The sequence below is a fragment of the Pezoporus occidentalis genome, unplaced genomic scaffold (assembly GCF_034315485.1).
Source record: "Pezoporus occidentalis ecotype Australia unplaced genomic scaffold, CSIRO_AGI_Poc_V1 ctg3, whole genome shotgun sequence".
NCBI classification, from domain to species: Eukaryota; Metazoa; Chordata; class Aves; order Psittaciformes; family Psittacidae; genus Pezoporus; species Pezoporus occidentalis.
In genome coordinates, this window is record NW_026914940.1 from 42,078 (window position 1) to 58,676 (window position 16,599).

General features: G+C 50.4%; 1 protein-coding gene across 1 annotated transcript; it reads right to left on the bottom strand.

Annotated features, from left to right (window-relative positions):
• Positions 1-1,088: 1,088 nt before the first annotated feature.
• Positions 1,089-16,102, bottom strand: LOC134167853 (ubiquitin carboxyl-terminal hydrolase CYLD-like). Its single transcript, XM_062626966.1, has 14 exons — positions 15,616-16,102; positions 15,260-15,535; positions 14,316-14,385; positions 13,377-13,579; positions 12,414-12,567; positions 10,829-10,967; positions 9,585-9,695; positions 8,307-8,398; positions 7,569-7,635; positions 6,024-6,156; positions 5,621-5,729; positions 5,303-5,421; positions 4,058-4,277; positions 1,089-3,348 (listed from the first exon to the last, which is right to left on the bottom strand). Exons 1-14 carry the CDS (start codon positions 16,072-16,074, stop codon positions 3,164-3,166), a joined length of 2,337 nt encoding a protein of 778 aa, XP_062482950.1. The 5' UTR covers positions 16,075-16,102; the 3' UTR covers positions 1,089-3,163.
• Between the last annotated feature and the right edge of the window lie 497 nt (positions 16,103-16,599).

The following is a 16,599-nucleotide window of genomic DNA, read 5'->3' on the forward strand; positions in this document are numbered from 1 at the left end:
CCTGCACCTTCAGTGGTGGCAGCTCACACTGAAGCTCCTCAGTGGCACTAGAAACCAAGTCCTAAGTGCACAAGAAGGGGTCCTACCATGGGAATGTCCTCTGGGACATCCCTGGCAGATGCACTTTGCCCTTTCTCTTTAGGCTTTGGCTCTGTGGCTACATTCCGTCTCTTCCCCTTTTACATGGGGGTGGAGGTCACCTCCTGGTTGATGCCAGTTCCATACTGGCACCTGCACTCTGCAACCTGATGTTCCTTAATCCCTGGAATTAGCTTTATTCTATGCAAGAGATTAATAAAAGCCTTTACCCAACTACAGCCACCCCATGGGGCTGTCCTGGTCCTTCCAAACACTTGTGGCCTTCAACTGGAATGTAACATCCTTCACTTCACTGTTTATGACTGAATAAAGGTGGCATGAAAAGCAAGTTTATGAGAGCAGCTGGAGGTGACCCCAGCTGCCACATGGCATCCTATGGGGATGCTGTTCTATTCTATGAACCTAATTCCAATGAAAATCCCATTGTAGCTCCACTGGGGCAGGGTCAATGAGTGGCTTCAGCAAGACAGGGTCAAGAAAAGCTGGGGATGGAATGGGAAAGAAGCCTGCAGAGACTTGATCTCCCTGCCCCATCCCTGGCAGTGTTCAAGGCCTGGTTGGATGGGGCTTGGAGCAAGCTGCTCTAGTGGAAGGTGTTCCTGCCTGTGGCAGGGGTTTGGAACTGGATGAGCTTTAAGATCCCTTCCAACCCAAACCATTCCATGTTAAATCTGCAACAGGGAGGTAGTAAATCCTTTCCCCCAAGCTTGTAAAATGTACAGACCCAAAAGTGTCACATACCCATGGAAAAGGTGGAGCGAGGACAAGAGGCAAATGCCCAACCACCCACCTGCATCATCCACCCTCCGAGGAACAGTCGTGGTTTAGATCTTTGCAGCACACATTGAGAAGGGGAAGAACTTAACAGAGCTTAACAAAGCCCTGGGTGACGGTCACTTGTTTCCAGACAGGGCTGGAGGTCGCTGGTGCAGTGCTCCAGCTGTGGCACTGGGTCACACTGAGCATGCTAAGAGAGAAACCACAGAACCCCAGGAAAACCAGGAATAGTTTGCTATTAAAAGTTACATTTTCAAAGCAGAATCCCCAGAGATTGAAAAGTCCAAGCCCAGCGTACCTGAGTTGAGATGGGCCTGAGGTCTAAGGAGATGACTGAAGAGCAGCCTGAGGTAGGTGAAGGCAGTGAGCTTCAGCACCCTCAGCCCTCTGCGTGGCCACAGAGGAGCAGCTCATCAGTGCAGGAGAAGGGTAAACCCATCCTTGATGATCTGCTCTCCCCTAACCCTTGTCAGGCTCCACCACTGGTGCTTTGGCTTTGTCCAGACCCATTCTGGGTAGTTCCAAGGATGGAGAATCCATGACTTCTTTGGAAACCTGGACCAGAGTCTGTCATCCTGATGGTGAAAAGCCTTCCATGATGTTGAGGGAACCTCCTGGGTTTCTTCTTGCGCCCTGGGGCTCTGGTTCCATCACTGGGCACTATGGAGAAGATGCTGTTTTCTTTGCACCCTCTCTTCAGACACTGATGAGTTTCCCTGGAGCCTTCTCCTCTCCAGGCTCAACAGTGACAACTCTCTGAGTGTTTCCTCATGGGAGAAATGCTCCAGTCCATCTTCACGGCCCTTCATTGGACTCTCTTCATCCCTTGTACTGGGGAGCTCCAAATGGGATCCAATACTCCAGTTGTGGCCTTATCCATGCTGAGCAGAGGGGAAGGATCATCTCCCTCACCTCCTGGCACCACTATTGCAGCTCAGGACATTGTCCACCTTCTCTGTCCTCATGGTCAACTTAGGGTTGAGGCTCAAATGCTCAACAGAGACAGTTAGAAGCTGAATTGACATTTAATGCGTGGTAACAACCTGGGGCCATCACATACAGACACGAGACACCCCAGGAAGCAGCTGCAACCGTCGGGCTGTTGAGGTCCCCTTTAGCATCACAACCTCTGCTGTCAACCAAAAGAGAAGTTAAAGCTGCACCCTGCATTAAAGAGGGAAGAAAAAGAAGAGGAGGGGGATTCCAGCTGCACATCTGGGGCTCCTGGATGCATCCATTGAGGATCTGGGATCATCACTGACTCCTCTAACAGCTTCCTCCTGTTGTGACAGCATGAGCTTAATGGCAGAGAAGCTCCAGTGTGCACATTTATTGAGTTGAAGGAGTAACAGTTCCCAGCCTGAGACCTTTCTCCAGTCACAGCAAAGCCAAGAATGCTCCTTTCTGCCCTTGGAGTTCTGTTATTGGTCTTTGGATCTCAGGAGTGGGTGCAGAGATGAGACAGAAAGTGCTAAAAGTGAGGTTAAAACACCCCATCAGGCAGCAGTAGTGCAGCCTTTGCAAGAAAGAGGAGGTAAAACACATTGTTCCTCTGTTCTATCTTTCTTCCAGTTTTGTTCTGGAGAGAAACATGGATTTAAAAGCCTATTTGCAGCTCAAGACATCCAGTGACCTCATGCTTGAAAACAGGGATGGTGGGTACAAGTACCAGAGTTTAGTGCTGGATAAGGGAAGTGCAACCACGTCAGGGACCCACTTTTAGGTGTGGGGCACATCCCAGACCTCAAGAAACCCTCATCCTGACCCATCTCTTCACAACGTGGTGCAGTTCACAGCTCCTGGGTTTCTCACTGCACAAGTCCATGTGAAGATGGGTTATGCAAGATAATGCTGTGGGGTTTTGTGCTCCTTGCAAACCTGAGGAGAACCATTCATGTCTTGATTAAATACTGGTCCTCAGCTTGGTAACTTTCCATGTTTTCCTTAAATGCTGGTCCTTATCACTGGAAGGGAGAAAAGGACGTTGGGGAAGACTCTGAGGTAGGGCAGAGCTACAGAGTGGGGAGGAAAGGGAAGGGAAGAAAGAAGAATGAATTTGAGTGTAAAGAATCCAGAATCCAGGTCTGCTGGAAGTACAAACTCTCACATGACAGGATTTAACTAACCCAGGCTGCTGTGGGCACCTTCATACCAGACACCGGCAGAGGCAAGAAGAGGCTCAAGTGCACGTTTGGTGTACCCAGACTTGGCTGCTCTCCCTGGTGCCAGGCTCCAGGGCTGATCCATGTTCATGTTTCCAACACCTCAGTGCTCTGCAGCACCAGGGTCACTTGTAAAGTGCCATCTTCTTGCTCTGGTACATGTACATGTAGGCATCACAGAAGAGGCGCTTGGCCACTCCATCCATGTCCCGAGGCTGCTTCAGGGCCAGCACAGCCAGTGGCAAGTCCAAGTATTTGGCAACTTCAGGGCACAGTGTTACTGTGGGAATGTTGAAGCCATTTTCACCACCTAAGAGAGAAAGGAGAAGGAAAGTCCAAACCAGGTTCTAAGGGACCTAAGGGTTCAAACTTAAACAGGAAGTTCAGGTCTAACTTCAAGTTCTTTAAGGGTTCTTTAAGGAAGAAGTTCTTTACTGCAGAGGGGCTATAGGGATGCTGGGGATGGACTGTTCATTAGGGACTGTAGTGATAGGACAAGGGGTAACGGGTTAAAACGTAAAGAGGGGAAGATTAGATTGGATATAAGGAAGAAATTCTTTAATGTAAGGGTGGTGAGGCACTGGAATGGGTTACCCAGGGAGGTTGTGAATGCTCCATCCCTGGCAGTGTTCAAGGCCAGGTTGGACAGAGCCTTGGGTGACATGGTTTAGTGTGAGGTGTCCCTGCCCATGGCAGGGGGGTTGGAACTGGATTATGTTAAGGCTCTTTCCAACCCTAACTATTCTATGATTCCACTGTGAGGGTGCTGAGGCACTGGAACAGGTCACCCAGAGAAGTGGTGAATGCTCCATCCCTGGCAGTGTTCAAGGCCAGGTTACACAGAGCCTTGGGTGACATGGTCCAGTGTGAGGTGTCTCTGCCCATCGCAGGGGTTTGGAAGTGGATGATCTTAAGGTCCTTTCCAACCCAAACCATTCTATGATCACACTCAACACTCAACGTGGTGCCCCAACATGAGAGCTCTGGAGGTCAACACCAAAGTGGGGACGTGTCCTCACCGTGCCTGTCAGCCATGCTGTCGAAGAACATCCAGTGGTCATTCTCAGGGCCATACTTCACAAAGGAGACATAGTGACTGGTCTCGATGCAGAGCACTGCAAAGAGCTCCATCTTCTCATGAGGGACCTGCTGGCAGCCCCGGGTGCTCCGGGTGTGGAATTCCTCTGGGATGTGAAGCTCTCTTGGCTTGTGCGTTTTGCGGTGGTAGTGGGAGTGAACCTAAGGAGAGAGGATTTGAGGGGTTGAACGTGGATGATCTTAAGGTCCTTTCCAACCCAAACCAGCCTGTGATGGGGGGGCACTGCTGAGAGGGTAGAATTGAACTTGTCCTGACACAAAAAGGAGGATGCAGGGGTCAGGACCCCAGTTCATTCCCTGCTGATCTGACTCACATGGTCCTGCGTGGCAGGGAATGACATTGCCTCATCAGGCTTCACAGAATCATGGAATCTATGAATTACAGATTCCAGTTTCAAGCCCCTGCCATGGACAGGGACACCTTCCACTAGAGCAGGGTGCTCCAAGCCCCTGTGTCCAACCTGCCCTTGAACACTGCCAGGGATGGGGCAGCCACAGCTTCTCTGGGCACCCTGTGCCAGTGCCTCAGCACCCTCACAGGGAAGAGCTTCTGCCTAAGAGCTCATCTCAGTCTCCCCTCGGGCAGGTTAAAGCCATTCCCCTTGGCCTGTCCCTACAGGCCCTTGTCCAAAGCCCCTCTCCAAGTTTCTTGCAGCCCCTTTAGGCATTGGAGCTGCTCTCAGGTCTCCCCTTCAGGAGCCTTCTCTTCTCCAGGCTGCCCCAGCCCAGCTCTCTCAGCCTGGCTCCAGAGCAGAGCTGCTCCAGCCCTCGCAGCATCTCCGTGGCCTCCTCTGGACTCTCTCCAACAGCTCCACGTCCCTCTTGTGCTGTTGCCCCCAGAGCTGGATGCAGGACCCCAGGTTTGGCAGCAAGAAGCTGAGAAGGGAACTTGCCACCCACTAAGGTGGGTGAGAAAGCTGCTGCTCCTGGTGGGACAGCATGGAGGGCTCAGTGCTCTCTTTGTGCTTATTTAGGCTCTGTGTAAGCAGAGGGTTCAGTAACGTGTGACACCTAACCACATGCTGCTGATGTGATGCTCAGGCAGAAGCCCTGAACATTCCTTCTGAAATGCTGCAGGGACAGCATGGGTAATGAGGGAATTCTGAGGGGTTCAATCTGCTGTTAGCACCAAAGCAGGTTTGATAAGCATCCAAAGAAGATGATACCTGTCTGGAGCAGGAGCTGCAGAACTGCTTCAGGCCTGTAGCTGCAAACACCTTGTCTCTGAAACACTCTGAACACTCCAGGGTGGCAACATCTCCACACAAGCAGCATTCCCTGGGACCTGCAGGAGAACAGGGGTGAGGAAATAGCTCTACTCCAGATCTCACCTGAAATCCAGCTTGTCCTGCCAAAAACCGGTGTTCAGGGAAGTAGAATCATATCATGATCCCACCCCACATCTGCTCCCAACCCAGAGAGGTGAGACCTGTCACCTGGCTCCTCACAGGCCCAACCAGCAGCTTTAACACATCCCAACTTACTGTCAAGCAGCAGATCTGTTATATCCAGCTCTAAGGAAGGAATGATTTTGCTGAACATTTTGTATTCCTTCCCAAAACGTGGCATTTGGATTATGAAGCATGACGGGATCTGGGAAAAGAAAAACAAAGAGGTCACCCTGTGAGAAGAACCAAACTCCAAATACTCTCCTCTCCACATCGCTGCTGGGAGTAAAGGCTTTTGCTCTGGGTCACAAGATGAAATGGCAACAGGGAAAGCACAGCCCGCTTCCCAGGTCATGCTGAGATTCCCAAGGCTCTTGTGACTGCATCCTGCTTCTTTGTAGTGTTGGATATCAGACTCCAGGATATCAGGCACAAGTATGTTGGAGGAAGCAAGAAAGAGGCAGCAGAGAGCAGTGTAGGCAGAAGGCTCTGGGCTCACCTCCACTAGCTTCAGATCAGAGGACAGGAAGGAGCGTTCCACTAACTGCTGCACGTCAGGAACCACCAGATCCTCCTGTTTGTCCATAAATATCTGGTAACAGTAACAGTCCTGCTCCTTCTGGCCTCCTGACCTGCAAGGAGTGGGCATGGGGCTTGTTTATGTGGTGCCACAAACACTGGAGCTCCCAAACATATGGGGTTCGTCCTGCAAGAGCTACTGCGCCCAAGGCACAAAAGGGCTGCCTGGTGCAATGCTGACACGAAGCTGATTTTCCACCCAGAAACATTCATGTCTCAGCCTGGAGAAGAGAAGCTGTGTGGAGACTCAGAGCAGCTTCCAGTGTCTGAAGGGGGCTGCAAGGATGCTGGAGAGGGACTCTTCATCAGGGACTGCAGTGATAGGACAAGGGGTGATGGGCTCAAACTGAAACAGGGGAAGTTCAGGTTGGAGATAAGGAAGTTCTTTACTGTGAGGATGCTGAGGCCCTGGCACAGGGTGCCCAGAGAAGTGGTAAATGCTCCATCCCTGGCAGTGTTCAAGGCCAGGTTGGACAGGGCTTACAGCAACCTGCTCTAGTGGAAGGTGTCCCTGCCCGTGGCACAAGTTGGAACTGGGAGACCTTTAAGGTCCTTTCCAACCCAAACCATTCCATGGTAAATAATTGCCATGAGAAGGGGATACAAGCACCATCTTCGGTCTCATTATCCCTCTGTAGCATAACATCCTGCTCCTATGAGCAAAACTCATTTCCCCTGCTTGATGGAACATATTAAAAGAGGCTTCAACGTGCTTTAAACCAAGTGCACTATAGCAGAATCAAACTCCTCCTCAGATGAAGGCTCTATTTATACCTTCACACACAAACCTCAGTGCATTCAGGAGGTGTGGGAGATGTTCTGCACGTAACCCACCCCCTGCAGTCCTGAGCCAGCAGAGAAAGGATTTCCTTCAGCTGACCCTGTGCAGAGGAGCTGCAGCACAGAGTCATCTTTGTGCTCAGCCTTTCCAAGCACTCCATGATCTGCAGCTTGACTGACACCTCAACAAAGCAGCACAGAAAAGAAACAATCCCCTTCTGTGCTCCTCAACAGCACAGTTATTTTTGGCTTCCTTCAGCCTCTCATCCTCTTTGTAGAGCCCTGAAAATCTGGGAGTGCATCCATGGAGTGCCTGTTTGAGAGGCTACGGGATCTGAGCCAGCTTGGCAGGTCTGGACACATCCCAAACACATCCAAAGGCTGTCAGATGTTTCTTGCTCTGCACTGAAGTTGGACACTGTGCTTCTCAAAGCACTTGCTGGCTCTCCCTGAGGGTGACACAAGGGGTTTAACAAAGTTCTCTGAAGGTGGCACCTCCAAGGGGAGTTTAAAAGTGTCTTTATCCGGATGTGTCACCTGGAACAAGATCACAGAGGGGAGCTGCATACAACTCACTGAGCTGTATCTCCAAAGCCACAATGAAAGGGTGTAAATAACACCCAGTGATGGTGAGGTGGTAACTAAGAGCCTGGGTAAGATGTATCACTTGGATATGAACACTTACTGCAGTTTCAAGAGTGGGTCTATCCCCAGAACCTGATGCATGATGAGATTGAGGAATTCCTCAGGATCTGGAAAATGAAACAAAAACATAGGTCACACCACACCAGGAATGCTATGACCTCACTGAAGGCAAAATCCTGCCAGATCAACATGAACCAGCATTTCCTGAACCTGGAATGTCCTGGTTCACTCTAGGTAAGGGGAAAATGGGCCTAAAGTTGGGTAAGCATGAGGAAAACAAACCAGCCTTCACATACTACACTGAGAAACCTCAGGCCATCAACACCAGCTCAGAGACTTTAATGGACTGTTACTAACAACCAAAAGTATAAACTCAAAGTGAAATCAGGGAAAACTCTGGAAATTCAAGCAACTGAACAGCAGTTAAACCACCCCTGGCTAAAATCAGCATCTAGTAGTACAAACTACAAGTGGTGTTTAATGACAAGATACCTGGATGTCACAGCTCATTGCAGGGGATTGGAACTAGATGACCTTTGAAAGTCCCTTCCAACCCACAATTCCTGTCCTTCTATAGGCTTCAGGATAAATTTTCAGCTGAAAAGAGTTTTAAAAGCTGAAAATACATGAGATGTGCATCTTTCTGTAAGTGAACATGTAATGCATGCAGCAGGCATGTTAATGCACAGGCCTGGAAGCAGCACACAGTGCAGCTGTCAGCCTCGATGGGGCAGCACACAGGGAATAAAACCAGGGAAGAACCCAGAGAGTATCTTACCTTTCTCAGCATTGGTAAAGCTTGAACACTGGCCCTTGTCAGTCAACTGCTCCCTGAGGTGCATCACACTCTTGGCATTGACAAAGCCAGTCCTAGAAACAAGAAGGAGCTGTAGATGATCTCTCCAAGGTATTTAAATCATGAAATCATAGAATAGTTAGGGTTGGAAAGGACCTTAAGATCATCCAGTTCCAACCCCCCTGCCATGGGCAGGGACACCTCACATTAAACCATGTCACCCAAATGGTTCAGGTTGGAAGGGACCTTAAAGCTCATCCACTTCCAACCCCCTGCCACAGGCAGGGACACCTTCCACTAGAGCAGGGTGCTCCAAGCCCCTGTGTCCAACCTGGCCTTGAACACTGCCAGGGATGGGGCAGCCACAGTTTCTCTGGGCACCCTGTGCCAGCGCCTCAGCACCCTCACAGGGAAGAGCTTCTGCCTAAGAGCTCAGCTCAGTCTCCCCTCGGGCAGCTTAAAGCCATTCCCCTTGGCCTGTCCTTACAGGCCCTTGTCCAAAGCCCCTCTCCAGCTTTCCTGTAGCCCCTTTAGGCACTGGGGCTGCTCTAAGGTCTCCCCTTCCTGCAGCAGAGGGGCAGAATGCCCTTCCTGACCTGGTGCTCACGCTCTGGGGATGCAGCCCAGGATATAGTTGGCTTTTGGACTGCAAGTGCACACTGTCCCATTTTTCATCCCCAAATCCTTCTCTGTAGGGCTTCTCTCACCAAATCTCAGCATCACAGAACACCCCAGGGTTCTATTTCTGTATATTCACATGCATCAGTGTCAGGACACCTCAAGGAAGATGCTAATGTCTGATGTTCAGCTCTCCATGCCTCTCTTCCACACCTATCTAGGGAGGATGCAGAAAGAACCTGGTATCTTTGATACAAATGCCAAAGAATTTAGCCTCATGCCATGGTTTCCTCTCATCCAGCCTGGCACTGACACTGCCTTTGGGCCTAATTGCTGGTGAAGCAATGCCACTGGTCCATCTACTCCAGGGTTCTCTCCAGAGGTGGTCTGAATCCCAGGAATCCTCCTTTTATGAGGCTTCCTTCTGAGCAGGAGATCCTTGTGCACATGCAGGAGGAGTTGTGACAGCCTTAGAACCCAGGGAATGGTTTAACTGGAAAAAGAACCCAATATGAAGCCCTTTGGATGTGGCTGGCAGGAGAAACCCTCCAGGTAACCCTTCCCTTAATGACAGATACCATCTAGAAGAGATAGTGTGAAGGCAGATAGATGACTTCCAGGATTCCCACATATTATACTCACCTTCGGAGGGGATTAACAATCTCATCCCTCAGAATGCTCTGGACGTTCCTATCACACAGCAGGAAGGGCTTGAAGAGCATGGAGTCCACCACAGATGTACAGGAGAAGAGGCTGTGGAAAGAGAGGGATGGGTGTAATATTTGCAGCAATAACTAGAACCAAACCGTTGTGCCTGGTGACAGTTGGTGGCTTTGATTCTCAACAGTCCATGCATGCAGTTACAGAAGGGTGAGTGGCAGCACATCTCCACGGTGAGAGAAACCACATCAGGTTTAAAGAACACTGGTAGGAAGCAAGGAACAGCTCCAACACCTCAGACACAATGAGATCTCGTACTTTGCAGCCCAAACTGCTCAGGAGAGGGCACCACTGAGGCTTTTTTCCTCTCCAAACAGTGAAGCTGGGATCTCTTGGGTGGTTTCTTTGACACGTTTCCAGCCACTACCTCCAGTGACAGTGTCAGCACGGTGCCAGGATATCTCATCACCCTACTTGACAGACACACAGGACATTAGGTGCTGGATCAGCACCAGTGTGGCAACAGGACCAGGGCAGTGACTGTCCCCCTGTGATGGGCACTGGTGAGGCTGCACCTCGAATCCTAGGCTCTGCGCTGGGCCCCTCACTACAAGAGAGACATTGAGGTGCTGGAGCAGGGCCAGAGAAGGGCAACGGAGCTGGTGCAGGGCCTGGAGCCCAAGTGTGATGGGGAACGGCTGAGGGACCTGGGGGGTTCAGTGTGGAGAAGAGAAGGCTCAGGGGGGGGCTGATTGCTCCCTACAACTGCCTGAGAGGAGGATGGAGCCAGGAGGGGCTGGGCTCTGCTCCCAAGGAACAAGGGATGGGACAAGAGGAGACGGCCTCAAGCTGCACCAGGGCAGGTTTAGATGGAGCTGAGGAACAATTCCTTGCCCAGAGGGTGCTCAGGCATTGGAACAGGCTGCCCAGGGCAGGGCTGCAGTCACCGTTCCTGCAAGTGTTCACACAGCGTGGGGACGAGGCCTCAGTGCCATGGGTTAGAGGTGGCCTTGGCAGTACTGAGGTAATAGTTGGACTGGGTGAGCTTAAAAGGTCTTTTCCACCCTGGCTGATTCTGTGTGTGATTCTGTGTGTACACACGAGGGGTACTCCAGGGCTTGAGAACAAACCCCCTCAGAATTCCCTGGAAATGCTGCAGTTTAGGGCTCTATCCAATTCAAAAAGCACTCATTTAATCAGCTGGCATCATCCAAACAGGTCCTTACCTGAAGAGAGCTGCATCCATATAGCAGGAATTACAATGGCCTTGGATCCCCTTCATCCGCCCTCGCAGGACACGCACTGCTGCCTCATTCCTGAGGGGAGGAAAACTGTCTGGAGCCTGGGGAAGAACTTCTTGTCCTCCTGCAAAGAGAAGCAACTCCCTTGAGCTTCCCACCTCGTCTGGCTCATCTCTGCCCTTCCCTGATGCTATTCCCTGCCCAGAAGTCAGCACCAGGCTCCTCTGTGCTGCTCCTGATGGGATTTCAACCACACTGGGATGAAGAATTGTCTCCTTAGTAATTTCTCTACTGTAATCAGAGCCAAAACCAAACCAGAGACATATCCTACCAATCCATACCCACCTCTGCCAGGTATAACAAAGAGCTACAAATGAGCTGGTGCTATGTTATATGGAAGGTTAGGATCTACCTGTCCTGTAACCTCAGGAGCAAAGGGACAAACAGGCAGCTGTGCTTTAACAGCCTCATCCTGCTGCTCTGTCATCTCAAGCCTCCAAGGTGGCCTTCTCAATCTGCTCTTTCCTGCTTTCTTCAGCATTCTCCCCTTGTAATTCAATCATCTCTGTTCAGCATGTCCTTAAGACAGTTTCCCATATCCCTCTTTCCAGGTTTTGGGATATTCCTGGAGGAATCCTGCTGTCTCATCTCCAGTCATCTCATTTACTGTTTCTAAATAGTTAGTTCATGTTGGTTTCTGTGCTCTGGAGGAATTTCTTCTATTGAAATGAAAACACTGACCTGTTCTTCTTGTGAAGGACTTACCATCACTTCAAATTCTGCACTAAAGCTGATTTAATCCTGTCTCCCTTTCCAAGGGCATTCCCTATAATTACCATCAGCATCCTTAAAACTGGCATCTCAAGGAACACCCGAAGTGAAGAATATTAAACCACTGACTAAGACACTGTCTATGAGGTTTCTCCATAGTGTGTCTTGTCCCAGCACAGCCCTGTCTCCCTTCTCCCTAGAGTGGGCCCTTGTGAACCTCATGAGGTTCCACAAGGCCAAGTGCAACGTCCTGCATGTGGGCTGGGGCAATCCCAAGCACAAACACAAGCTGGGTTGAGACAGAATGGAGCAGCCCTAAGGAGGGCTTAAGAACCTCAACATGACCCAGCAGTGTGTGCTTGAGCCCAGAACCCCCTCATGTGCTGGGCTACACCCCCAGAGTACGAGCACCAGGTCAGGAAGAGGATTCTGCCCCTCTGCTGCTTGAAGTGGAAACCTTCGAGCAGCTCCAGTGCCTAAGGGGGCTGCAAGAAACTTGGAGAGGGGCTTGGGACAAGGGCCTGTAAGGACAGGCCAAGGGGAATGGCTTTAACCTGCCAGAGGGGAGACTGAGATGAGCTCTTAGGCAGAAGCTCTTCCCTGTGAGGGTGCTGAGGCGCTGGCACAGGGTGCCCAGAGAAGCTGTGGCTGCCCCATCCCTGGCAGTGTTCAAGGCCAGGTTGGATGAGGCTTGGAGCACCCTGCTCTAGTGGAAGATGTCCCTGGCCATGGCAGGGGTTGGGACTGGGTGAGTTTTGAGGTCCCTTCCAACACAAACCATTCCATGATTCTATCTTACCATAATCTATGAGGCTCAAATAACTGCTGTGTGAACTCTGGAAGCGAACATCAGGTTGGCAGCACTGCAGCTTCACGAAGAGGCCACGCTTCGGAGCACAGTGGAAGTAGTATTTGCCCAACCATTCACCATCACTGACCCCCTTATCTTCATCCTGGGAAAAAAGCAGTGAGGAATAGCATCAGAGCACAAATCCCCCATATGGCCATCTAATATTAAACATCTAAACTTAAACAGGGGAAGTTTAGATTGGACATAAGGAAGAAATTCTTTACTGTTAGGTGGTGAGGCACTGGAATGGGTTACCCAGGGAGGTTGTGAATGCTCCATCCCTGGCAGTGTTCAAGACCAGGTTGGACGAAGCCTTGGGTGGCATGGTTCAGTGTGAGGTGTCCCTGCCCATGGCAGGGGGGTTGGAACTGGATGATCTTAAGATCCTTTCAAACCCTAACTATTCTATGATTCTATTTTAAGAGCCGTGGAGTTTGATCCCATTTTGTTGACTGTTTTCATCCCTGTTTCTATCCCTGGCAGGGTTCAAGGCCAGGCTGGACAGAGCCTTGGGTGACATGGTCTAGTGCAAGGTGTCCCTGCCCATGGCAGGGGGTTGGAACTGGATGATCTTAAGGTCCCTTCCAATCCAAACCATTCTATGATTCATTTATTCCGGTCACGTGGTGAACCTATTGATGCCACTTGCAGGATCCATGATTATTCCATCCCACATTCCAATCACAATGTTCTGGAAGAGAGTGAACCAACCCTCGCAATCACCCCACAGACTCCCCTCAAAAGCCTAAAGGAAGGCCTAACTGGCTGCTTGTCCTTACAATTCACTCTCCACTACATCAGAGGCCCACATTAGGCTGTGAAACACACAAGCAGAAGGTCTTAAAAGAGAAAAGCAACCAAGAGCAGCCACTCTGATGCCCCATTTTCCAGCAGGAAATGTTTGCTCCTCACCAGTTCAACTCCTGCCATCTTGTGCTCAATTTGGGGCAGGTAGCCCAACCAGCGGATGATTCCCGAAACCCGAGTTCCTTTGTCCAAGGTGATCTGGACCATGGAGTTCACTTCCAGGGCTGAATTCCCCCCGTCACACTCCTCACTGCTCTCACTGACCTCTTGTTTCATCTGGTTTGGGGGTTCCAAGCCCATAAATAAACCTGGTGGGTAACACAGAATGTCAAGTGAGGTAGGAATGACAGACACCTGATGACGAACACCTCTGGATCTTCTTTAATACCAGGTCTGCTCTGAAACTCAAGCATGAAGCCCAGCATCAGAGACACAAGGTATAATTCCCAGTGATATGGCCAAGCTGGTCTAACAGGCTAAAAGGGGATGATCCTGCTCCTTGTTTCCCCGCTCAAGGCTGTGTGGTCCAGTCTCTTGCTGGTCCTGGAGCTAATCCAGCCCTTCCCTGAGCCGTTCTGAACTACTGGAACAGCAGCAGGGGGTCATTCCCAAATTATTCTCCTGCCTTTAGTGAGATGAATCGACTCAGTGAAGAGTCTAATGATGGCTCCAGAGAGATTCCACCGAGTTCTTGTCTTGTACAGTGAGTCAACCATCACTGTGCTTTTCCGAGCCCATCTGGCATCAGAATGAGGCTCCTGCTCCATATTCACCAGGTAAATTAAAGACTCTTCAAGCACTGGTGCCTCTTCCTTTAAGAAATACTTCTGCCCTTCAATTACACCCTCTCTTCTTCTTTCTGTCAAACTCATCTTTAGTTGCCTAATGCAAAGAATGTTACCCAGAGAGACTTTTCCATGGAGCTTCTTTGCCTCCTGATCAACCAAACTGGGATTAGCTGAAGATTTTGTTGGATCTTCAGCTCATCAGAGAGAAGAAATAAACCCCAGGAACACAGGGAAGACACATCTGATGATAACTTACTTTGCAAGTTTTCCTTCACAACAGAATCCAGAGGGATTTCTCTGAAAATGTCAGTTGTTCCTTCTTCTTCCTGAAAGGAGAGAAGAATTCATCAGCTAAATGCTTTAGCAGGCATAAGGCATTCCTAGAATATGAAGCAACTATTCAAAAAGGCCTGGAAGGTTTGCATGGAACCTCATGTCCCTTCTAGGATGGGTGGAGAAGTGATTCAGAGCAGCCTGAGGAGAAGGACTTGGGGTGTTGGGTGAGAAGCTCTCCATGACCCGGCTTCAGTGTGCGCTTGAGCCCAGAGCCTCTCCATATCTGGACTGCACCCCCAGAGCATGAGCAGCAGCAGCTCAGGGAGGGGATCCTGCCCCTCTGCTGCGTGAAGGGGAGACCCCACTTGCACCACTGTGTGAAGTTCTGGTGTCCTCAACATAAGAAGGACATGGAGCTGTTGGAGCAAGTCCAGATGAGGCCATGAGGATGATCAAGGGCTGAAGCACCTCCTGTATGGAGCCAGGCTGAGAACATTGGGGCTGTTGAGCCGGAAGAAAAGAAGCTGCGCGGAGACCTCAGAGCAGCTTCCAGTGTCTGAAGGGGGCTACAAGGATGCTGGAGAGGGGCTCTTCATCAGGGACGGGAGCGATAGGACAAGGGGTGATGGGTTCAAAGTGAAACAGGGGAAGTTCAGGTTGGAGATAAGGAAGAAATTCTTTCTTGTGAGGATGGTGAGGCGCTGGCACAGGGTGCCCAGAGAAGCTGTGGCTGCTCCATCCCTGGCAGTGTTCAAGGCCAGATTGGACAGGGCTTGAAGCAACCTGCTCTAGTGGAAGGTGTCCCTGCCCGTGGCAGGGGTTGGAACAGAATGATCTTAAGGTCCTTTCCAACCCAAGCCATTCTATGACTTCCAACTCCTTAAGTCCCCCAAACCCAAGAGAAGGCATCAAGGCTGCTCTTACCGGACAGATTTTAACAAGCCACTGGGTTCCCTTCCTATAAACTGCCATGGCTATTCCTCTGGTGAGGACCTCGTCCACATAGAAGCTAACTGCATCTCCCACTTTCACAGGGACTACCTCCTCCGTGTCTGCTTTTGGCTTCTGCTTCCCATAGTTGTCATCTGGAACAAACTGGACTTTGGTAAATGGCAGGAAGATCCCACAGTTCTTCTTACACTTGAAATACTCAGTGCCACGGCAGGACCCATCGCTGCGCCCTCTGTTTTCTCCTTCACCCTGAAAACAGGATAGAAAACCATATTACACACAGAAAACATGAAGGGAAAACAAGGAAGTCCCTTTCTTGACCCCTTTACCTGTAACTCCACCCCAAAGAAGAAGGGAGACAACACAGCACTGCTTCTATAAATGCTCCCAATGTAACGGATGATTCCAGGGAAATACTGGTGCTCAACCTTAGCCATCACCCTGTGGCCAGGCAGAGCCCTCAGAGCTGCCTCGAGGTTCACCCCGTCCAAGAAGCAGTTCAACCTTTCACAGTGGCTGCTGATGGCCAGGAGGAAGGAGGCCACCTTCTCAGACACAGGTTGAAGGATCTCCATGTTGATGGTGACGGTGGAGCTGTCATCCAACATGATGACCCTCAAGAAGCAAATGGGACGTCTGTCGTCGGAGAAGTTGCGCAAGTAACTCCTCTCGCTGCAGAAACACAAGTTTCCAGCTTGGAATAACTTGCTGCCATAGGAACAGTCTTCTGTCAGGATGTAATAGCAGTTGCCATCTCCTGAGGAAGGCGGGAGGTTGGTCATCGTCATTCCCCTGGGTTGTGAGAAAGGAGATGGTCACACAGGTGAAGATACATGGATGTTATAGAGTCAGAGAATCAACCAGATTGGAAAAGACCTTGAAGAGCATCAAGTCCAACCATTATTGTAGGATCTAAGAAGAACTTAGGTGGAAGAGGCCTCAAGGCCAACACCAGGCTTGAAGCAGGTTGCTCAAAGCTTCACCTAGTTGAGATTGGAGCATCTCCAATGACAGAGATCCCACAATATCCCTCATTGCTTTGGCCAAAGCTTCATCACCCTCATCATGAAAACAGGAAGAAATCCCACCTGTCCAAGGTTTCCCCATGTTCCTGCTCATCCCTGTTGCCTCCTGTCCTGCACTATGCATCCACAGGAAGAGTCTGGCTCTGTCTTCTCTACTAAACCCTATCAACAAGAAGCTGCACAAAGCAGCATCTCCTCATCTGTCTGTTCTCTATGACACTGCACCGCTTCTCTGAGCGCCCTGTGCCAATGCCTCAGCACCCTCACAGGGAACAGCTTCTGCCTAAG

Excerpts from the sequence above, each read along its gene's own strand:
- LOC134167853 (XM_062626966.1), bottom strand. The coding sequence starts at position 16,074 with ATGACGATGACCAACCTCCCGCCTTCCTCAGGAGATGGCAACTGCTAT. Across the intron at positions 15,536-15,615 it reads TCTTTGGGGTGGAGTTACAG|GGTGAAGGAGAAAACAGAGG; the intron begins GTAAAGGGGTCA and ends TCCTGTTTTCAG. Across the intron at positions 12,568-13,376 it reads AGATGGCAGGAGTTGAACTG|GATGAAGATAAGGGGGTCAG; the intron begins GTGAGGAGCAAA and ends CTTTTTTCCCAG.